At 34.6% G+C, this 8,953-nt stretch overlaps 1 protein-coding gene across 2 annotated transcripts in view; it reads right to left on the bottom strand.

Annotated features, from left to right (window-relative positions):
* LOC18055521 (isoamylase 1, chloroplastic) overlaps positions 1-8,827 on the bottom strand; it is an 11,695-nt gene extending 2,868 nt beyond the window's left edge. The window contains exons 1-14 of one of the 2 annotated variants that reach the window (XM_006453140.2): positions 8,303-8,827; positions 8,041-8,223; positions 7,858-7,950; positions 7,079-7,231; positions 5,726-5,817; positions 4,176-4,317; positions 3,991-4,098; positions 3,474-3,559; positions 2,623-2,694; positions 2,382-2,508; positions 1,861-1,947; positions 1,513-1,605; positions 1,167-1,325; positions 459-542 (exon numbers count right to left, since the gene is read on the bottom strand). In XM_006453140.2, the coding sequence (XP_006453203.2) occupies positions 459-542; positions 1,167-1,325; positions 1,513-1,605; positions 1,861-1,947; positions 2,382-2,508; positions 2,623-2,694; positions 3,474-3,559; positions 3,991-4,098; positions 4,176-4,317; positions 5,726-5,817; positions 7,079-7,231; positions 7,858-7,950; positions 8,041-8,223; positions 8,303-8,695 (1,872 nt within the window). In that variant the 5' untranslated portion in view covers positions 8,696-8,827. The remainder of the gene's footprint in view (positions 1-458; positions 543-1,166; positions 1,326-1,512; positions 1,606-1,860; positions 1,948-2,381; positions 2,509-2,622; positions 2,695-3,473; positions 3,560-3,990; positions 4,099-4,175; positions 4,318-5,725; positions 5,818-7,078; positions 7,232-7,857; positions 7,951-8,040; positions 8,224-8,302) is intronic. The other variant, XM_024177556.1, reaches the window with a different exon arrangement.
* Positions 8,828-8,953: the final 126 nt, after the last annotated feature.

Here is an 8,953-nt window from a genome sequence, read left to right as displayed (position 1 = left end):
AAGGGATATGTACTCTTCCTTTAACAAGCCTGAGGAAAACACTATACCAAAAAATGGAACTTGATACTAGAAAAAAAAATAAACCATTTCTATTGCGGTTTTTTCCCCTTATTTTGAAGCATTAAAAGAATTTCCTTTTGCAGATTGCTGCTTGTATATGCGAATGGCTTGATTATTCTTTGGGATGTTTCTGAAGATAAAGTTGTCCTAGTTAGGGGGAGTAAAGATCTTCAATTGAAGACTCAAATAGTTGATGATCCTTCAAAAAATGCCAGTCATGATCTTTCTGAAACCGTATCAGACAATGAACAAGTGGAGAAAGAGATAAGCTCTCTCTAATTTTCTCTGGGGTTTGTGTTCAAATATTTGATAAAGATATTGTGCTCACAACCTTCAAGATTAAGGAATTGTCTAATTTATGAGACAATTTAAAAGTAGTTGTCAATATCAAATCTTACCTGGGAAACCATGAGGCAAAGGAAGAAATTCCGCATTTGCCGTCTTCTCAGCTTCTTCACCAAAATATTTGCAAACTCTCCCTCCTATTTTTTATTTTTTATTATCAGAATGAAGTCTCGTACGTAAAAGTAACAGAATGAGCAATACAAGTTTGGATTCATATATAGAATATTATGGTTGGTAGAACTTTGAACCATGGAGATACTAGAAGCTTTAAGCTAATATCCACAAATACAAATGAAGCAAACAATTGCAACTAACCAAATTGTCAAAACCACTTGATCATCTGTTTACTTAATTGTCATAGTACACAGTGATTTAATGAATTCCATTATTAAGCAATTAGTTAAAGATAAATGTCTAGCAGCATTAGTCGTAGATGATGTTGCGTGTACCGGCAGAGCGATTCCCCAGCTGATTTATGCAGTCAAGTAAATGACACTGACAAATCCCTCAGATTTCAAAGGAGATTATTGCATGACTTACAAAATCAAGTGTGTGTGTGTGTGTATTATTAATAAAACAACTTAATCCAACCCAAGAGAAAGACAATCATGGTCAACTTATCACACAAAAACACAGCAAAGGAAAAAAAAAAAAAAAAACCATCCTGCAGACAATATTGTTATAAGAAACTAATAAAATTTTTACCAATATATATTTAAATATATGGACCAGATGTCAACAAAGAGGATGAGTGTTGTTACCTGTCCACAGTTCCAGCTATTATTATGAGTCTCTCCATCATTGTTGTCTTCCCCATTTGCCAAATTATGTTTTTGGTTATAGCTAACTAGGTCAGCCAACGAAAAACCATCATGTGCACATACGAAGTTGATACTGTTCCATGGTTTCCTTCCTCCCCCCTGATTTATAAAACATTCCAAAATATCATATTTTCATGGACAGTAATGGACACCAAAGAATACTAAAATTCATAATTTGTATGATACCAAGGAAATCATGAAAATGCAATAGTTAAATTTTTGAAGGAAAAATTACTTAAAACAACGAAAATGGCAAATGAAACGTTCAAAGTAAATGCAGACATACCTGATATAAATTCGGACTCCCACATAGGCACTCAGCAAAAGCACCAGCAAAGCCATCAGTACCCTTTATAAACTGTCGCACTATGTCACGATACTGTATCCAAATGAATACACCAATCAGATCATGGCCTTTATTTGGCAGAGATATAACTCAGATGAATGTAATTATGTAATAATGTATGTTATAGTTGGAGGTTCAAAATGAAATGAATAACGACTAGAAATTTCCACACATTAAATCAAAGGGCCTAGGAGGACAGCAGCAGCGACAATGTGTTTTATATTTCTTCTCTTCCATTCACTACAGACAAATTGGGATGATAGATACAAAATTCAATATCCAACTGACCTTCCCATTCCATTCTGACCAAATACCCCAATGCGGAAATATGCCAACTTGATATAGGCCACCTGTATCCCACGCTTCTGCTATAAGCTATTTGAAAGAGAAATAAAAGAGTTGGTTAACCTTTTTATTATAGCAAAGCCACAGGTCAAAACAAAAGAAATAACTTTTTTTATTAAAAAAAAAGGAAATTAATGCTCTGGATACTTGAGAAAAGCTAGTTTATATAATTAATGCACTTGCCCAACTGTTCCAGGCCTTCGGACTGGCAAACAAATATTCTGTTAGGTAGAAAACTAGCTGGTTTTTAAATATGCAAGAGACTTTTATCATTGTTAGGTTCAATATACTTTGGCAATCATTAATCACTCCTGCCTTGACAAACACTTAAATCATCCATCATTGGTGAAGATGCTAAGGTACTCTTTAGAGACCTGAAAGCTATCTAACAAGTGCTAAATTCCCTTGAGAATGAAAGACCAAAGTTTGTAAAGGAGAGTGGAGAAGAAATTAAAAAATAATACCTTGACTCCGCGAAGGATTGGATCGTTGCTTATCAAGTCAATCAATGGTGGGCTGCTGAGAGGGGTGCCAGTTGTCAGCAAATCACCTTCTATTGGGATCCCATATACATTGACTGAATCCCAGAGACTTGTCGAGAACATAAAGACAGTACAATCACAATTCAGAAAAACAAAAATAAGTCTCCAGTATAAATTGAATACGATATCATCAGAAAAGTTAGCTGTTAACCTGCTACCCTACCTGCTACCCCTGGTCATTATAGAAGCAAGATCAAAGCGAAATCCATCCACGTGCATTTCTGTTACCCAATATCTGTCGCACAAGATAGAAATATTGAAGACCCCATGTAAAATTAAAGAAAAGCTGTCTAGCAGCAAAAAATATGCAAACAAATGGAATTTAAACTTGAGCATGCAGAATAATGTATAAAAAAGGATTCAACAATTGAGAAGACTTCTGCATAAACCTTTCCCCTTTCCATGGTCAAATTCACTCTAATTAACAGAAGCATCTGTAAACCCGATTTTCTCAATTCCTTTTATCACAGAATTTTTTTTGTCATCACAGGCTCAAAGGCTGCTTCTATGTAATTTTGAAAATCCTTATGCATAAGAATTGCTTTATATTAAATTTCTGCCTTAGCCTTCTCCAGTTATACTCTTCAACTTCTAATTTGCTATTTCCTCCAAACACAGTATTCATAGCAACAGCGAACATTAACTGGAACGAAAACTGGGAAGGTAAGAATCTACTCCTAAATCCTACTTAAATAAGGAAACCAAATTACAAAAACTACATCTACCAAACAAGTAACACATCTGACTAAAACAAACAACAATTTGCTTCTCATAAATAATAACTCTAAAATTCCAATATCTGAAATAAGCGATAAAACTTGATTATTGATTCTGTACCACGTTCACTAAATTTTGAGAGACTTTCTGGTAAGAATTCAAAGGTACTCTGGCAATCTGAGTTAAAAGATATTTTAAACAGAAGAGATAAAATCTGATATTCTTGTTAAGACACTGATGAATCTACTGGAAAGATAATATATAACACCCTGGTTAAGATACTGCTGAAAATCTAACCTCAAACAATCAACTATGAATTGACGAACAACAGGATGGTTGCAATTGAATGTATTCCCACAGCCTGAATAGTTATAAAATTCTCCCTGCAAACAATCAATTATGATGAAGGAATGCCCGAGCGAAAAGAAAATCACTCACAAGAACATATTTAGGAGTTTAACAGTTTATAATCCAAGTAGGACTGACCGACTTAAAATATCAAAGGTGGCAAACAAAATCCAGATAACTGTTTGGGCCAGAGAAAGGAAGCAGTATTAATCAATCCTCCATAAAGAAGGGAAAATATAATATTCACAATATGACATATGAGATCAAGACAAAGTCATCTCAAACTTAGAACCATGATGTAATGATAGAAGTGCACATGTAAATCAAGCAACCATATTTTAGGACATTAAATATCCATCAAATGGAGTGGCTAAAATATTTGAACATACTAGAACAATTACTTGCATACTAGAATCACATATTCTAAGGTGTACTAAATCTAGTAGTACTGTGTCAACAGCTATACCTTGGGGGCTAACATGTAATAGACACTGTTATCGACACCTCTAAAGGACAAAATAGGCCCTTTGTCATTCCCTTCAGCAGTGTGATTGAAAACGACATCCATGACCACCTGCTTACGTAAAATTAGATGTCAATTTTAAAACTTTAAAAAAAAAAAATTTCAATCAGATTGTCACCAGCTATCACCTCAATTCCTCGTTTATGTGCTTCCCTCACAAGAAGCTTGAATTCATTTATTGCATCATGGCCACAGTTACGTATGCCAGCAGATGAATAACTTATCATAGGAGAAAAGTAATTGATGGTTGAATATCCCCAAAAATTCACCCTGATGAGAAATGTTATATACACAAGTATCACAACAATGCTTCAACATGTTCTCCCACAAGTTTTAAAAGATCATAAATGATGCAAAGCAAGTAATTAAATAAATCCTAAATAGACTGAATTTATAATATATAGGGATACTTTAATTAATTTGTATTCTAGTTTAATTTGGTTGCCTATTTAGAGTTTTATTATTTAGGCATGCTTATTTGAGTTGTATTCCTAATTTAGGTTTGAGTCTTAATAAAATAGTTTTTCTAGTTAAATTAGGATAAATTGTAGTTAATATAAATAAATGTCTTTTGTGACTTCTACAAGCAGACCTTACTTATTGACTATTTCTTGAAATAAACTCTTAGTTCAAGTTTTGTTCTCGTTATTTCTCAGTATCCAGTGGGATCAACAAGTTTTAACAACTAGATTCACGGGTCTTTTTAGAATCAATGTGAATTTAGTTTTATTTCTTTATTTTGATATTTTCAAGAATCAACGGAATATCAAAAATATCCCTATCTATCGATCATCTTACATTTTTGTCCTTCTATTGCATTAGTTCATCCTTCCGCAGCAACAGTTTAACCATGCATATAAAGGTCAGAAAGATCAGTTAATATTAATTGTACTTTTCTATTCATGGTAGTTGAAACCAAGATCTCCCAACCTTAGCTATACCATTTACCACTTAAGCTAATGCCCAACGGCAGAATTAATTGGTTTCAGTTGTAGTTCCTTCTGGGGAAGCACAAACAACCATACAACAACAGATTATTTGCATTCTCATATTGTTCTTTTTTCCCCCTGACCGTACAAAGAGAACCCTCTTAACGTAGAGGTATCAAGACAGATCTATATTACACAACTTCTTAAGAGACAAAACTCTGTCAATCAAAAGAATGTATAGCAGCAAAGTGCAAAGGAAATCAGAGGCTTTGATATCTACAGCAAGGGGTCTTCGGTGGGTACCAAATTTACGGTTCAAGACCTTCAACATGTCAGCAGGAAGACAAGCTGAATGGTTGCTTTGCCAAAGGGGACCACACACTGACTCCTTAAACTAACAGCAAAGAGTTTTTTAATGAAAAACCAAACCACGTCTGTTTACATGTATTTAGATCAAACGTTTAGGGTCTGGATGAAAGTTTCCCTATATATAGCAACATCAACGAAATGATGTAAATTTATCTGGCAAGTATTAGTTTTGATAATAGACATGGTGAAGACGAGTTTATCTTCTCATGAACTGTTAACTATTTTAGAAGCAACAAGAGTGAAGCCTATTTGCATCAGAAAAGCAGTACATTATCTCAGAGGAATGTGGCATAAAGTTTATCAAAACATTTCTTACTTCTTGCTTCATAGCGAAATGCATACTCCAAAAATAAATTTAGATAAAAGGTAAAATATTGTACTTATAATCACCCAAGACTGAATTATAGCTGAAGTACTCCAGCTCATTGAATTCATGACATGGCATTAACTCTAAACAGTTGATTCCAAGGTCCTACAAAACAAAGAGATAATATTCAGAGTTTCAGACATACAACTAAATTGTTTAAATAAGTTAAGATAAAATGCATGCACTAAAATAAAACCTTACGCAAAGATAAATCAAAGAATAAAATGGAAGTGGAACTATCATTTTGGGGGTGGGGGACGTTTTATTTCCTTCACCACTGTAAAGTGAAAGGAGGGATTGAGAAATTTAGATCAATGAAAATCCATAACAAGTTCTTGAAGCTGCTCAATAATTCAAGTTTTTATTTAGTTTTCTCTAGGAGACTTCCCTAAAGACCAACTTTAACAATATTGGCCATATAGACACTCTTATTCAAGTCTCATTATTAATTTAATTTCATAAGACAATTTGGTATGGTGCATAAAGTTTGGGTTTTTGAGGTGTTTCACTAAATTATTTATGTGTGTTTGCAGAGGTCACGGGAGGAAGGAGCAGTAGTTCTGAATCTGTTCAAAGTCTTAGCAAAGTAAAAGAATTCTGGTTTGAAGTTCAAAATCTGAAACTAGTTAGTTCTGACAATTATGCTTAAAAGTTGGAAATCCAAATGTTACAATTACCACATGTTTCACTCAAAACGGGCTTGGTCAGGCTTTTTCAACAAGTTGATAGACCCGAGGCCATTATTAAGAAGATTTTACTGCTGTGTGAAAAGAAAGTCAAAGAAGGTTAGTTTGAACATGTTGGAGAAAAGAAAAAAAAAATTCCAATGAAGCAGAGGAAGGCACCTAAATTCCAGTTGCTGGCTTCAGGACAAACTCTATAGTTACTGCATTAGCTTCTTCATAAACCTACTTTCCATAATCCAGTAGGAGATAACTTCTGTTGGTTAAGACATGAATATAGAGAAAAGAAAATAAAGATAGTACAAATCATCATAAGAGAAAATGAACTATTTAATGTCATTTATGGTTGTAAAAGAACCCCATTAAATGCATAGATGTGAACCACAATCATTACTAGACATGCACGATCAACAAGATATCACATTTTGTAATAACTTATCCAATAATTGCCACATCTCATTATGGTTTGTCATATCATTGCAGTTATCAGGTCGTATCCTGCATCCTTACCCATGTCTTCATGCTTGACGTGAGGCCACAGTATAAGAGATAAACTTACAAGGCACAAAATGAGATGTCCAGCACTAATACCTTTAGATTGTAAGCCTATTATACTATTCTTCTCATCTAAAACAAAAGTTCATAAGAATGCGAAATGTCATTCTAAAATGCCTAAATTTTACCTTCAAGTGATCAAGCTTCTCCACAACACCTAGGTATGTACCAGGGTGTTCAGTCTTGCTTGATTCATGCCTTGTGAATCCTCGAACATGCACTTCATATATTATAAGATCTCTCTGTGGATACTTCAGAGGTAAATCTCCTTCCCAGTCAAACTGAAAAAAATAGAATGTTGGAAAATAATCATATAACTGCCATGTGTCACCAGGTAAGTTTGCCGGGAGACAAGGAATCGACACTGTATCTTACTACATTTAAGTGCAGAAGGAAATTTTAAAGGCCTATCAATGTTACTAAGCTAAGATACACAGTTGATACAAGTAATGTCCCAGCAAACAATGGTTGTTTTCTTCCACCCAAAAACTCCAAAATAAAACGATAATAATAATTTGAGAAGAAAAAAGGGGTGAAATGCTTCTGCAATTTTATTTTGTTTTTTTTTTTTTGAATTATGCTCCTGCAAGTTAGATAGCAATAGAAGCAAAGAAGCAAAGAATTTGAAATTCATAGGGAGCCCTAAAGAAATAGGGAAATTACTGTCAGAGAGATATATATAGCTATAGGTAAGTATTCACTTGACCATCAAGCTTATTGCTATTGCAGGTGACTAAAAAAATGATGGTTGACTTTTGTCGTATTGTCATCAACTATGGAATTTCTACTTCCACACTTATGCTCTACTTTCATTACTCTACTTTTTCTTGAACTCCCATGTTCACAACATGAGACTGTAAGAGAAAATCGAGTTAACAAAATAACATTAGCTATTTTCATTCGTTACCTCATCTTCAGGAGTAGGCACCAAGCAGGCCATTTGAGGCCAGCAATTTTCATCAGGCCCTAAAACGCCAAATTGTGCTCTGCTTATCACTGCCTATAAAATACAAAAAGCAAATTCAGTAACAATTCTGCAACATACAAGCTCAAACAAATTATAACATCCAATTAATCAAATAAAACTAACTTTTGCATACGGATCCAGAACTATCTTCGTAGGGTCAAAGTAATGTCCTTCTTGGGGAGAAAACTTTCCGTCGAATTTGTAGCCATATAACATATCTTTGAAGTCTCCTTTGAGAAATACATGCCACACATCTCCAGTTTTATTAGCGAAAGAATCAAGAGCAATCTCTTCAGTGACCTTATTCTGCGTAATAAAATAATCGGTCATTAATTAGTGAAATTCCAGCAATTTTTTTTTTTAAAGTAAAACTAAAAAAATTTACCTCTTGCAAATCCGAGAGAGTAATCAAGCAAAGACTAGCGGAAACCGCATTGCTGGAGAAGATAGAGAAATTGACACCGCCGTCGCGAAGAGTAGCGCCAAACGGCGTCGGATAGCCTTTAGAAACCTGAAACCGCTGCGATGGAGGCTTCTCGATAACCGCAGTCTCCAACTCAGCACTTTTGCTCGCTCTGATCACCAAATTCTTAGTCACATTCTCAAACGCTTTTGAATTTGCAAAATGACTAGTCTTATTCGGATGATTGCAACATCGAAACGTCGTCGTTGGCGGCTTCTTCAAATTACTCAGCTTACTCTTGTAGAATTCTGGAGAGTTGATGAAATTAGAAGAACCGTGTAGTAATGGTGATGAAGTGAATTGAAGCAACTCCATTTAGCTTTGAACAAATCAATTAAAAGTTCATGATGATTGACGACAGCTAGCATGTATAGCAGGAGCCCATATTTTTCTATTGTGCGAGTGAGCGAGTGTGATTTTATGGTTACGTGTTACGGGAAGCGCGGTTTCCCGTATCAAAGTAGAGATTTTTTTTTTTTTATAAGAGAGCCCTTCGTGGACAGACCAGTCAACATCAAATTTAAATTATAGTGGGTTGAATAATTAGCAATTGGAATGAGTTGTACTTGGTAC

This window comes from Citrus clementina, unplaced genomic scaffold (genome assembly GCF_000493195.1).
Source record: "Citrus clementina cultivar Clemenules unplaced genomic scaffold, Citrus_clementina_v1.0 scaffold_1, whole genome shotgun sequence".
NCBI classification, from domain to species: Eukaryota; Viridiplantae; Streptophyta; class Magnoliopsida; order Sapindales; family Rutaceae; genus Citrus; species Citrus x clementina.
This window is presented reverse-complemented; position numbering and strand designations above follow the sequence as displayed.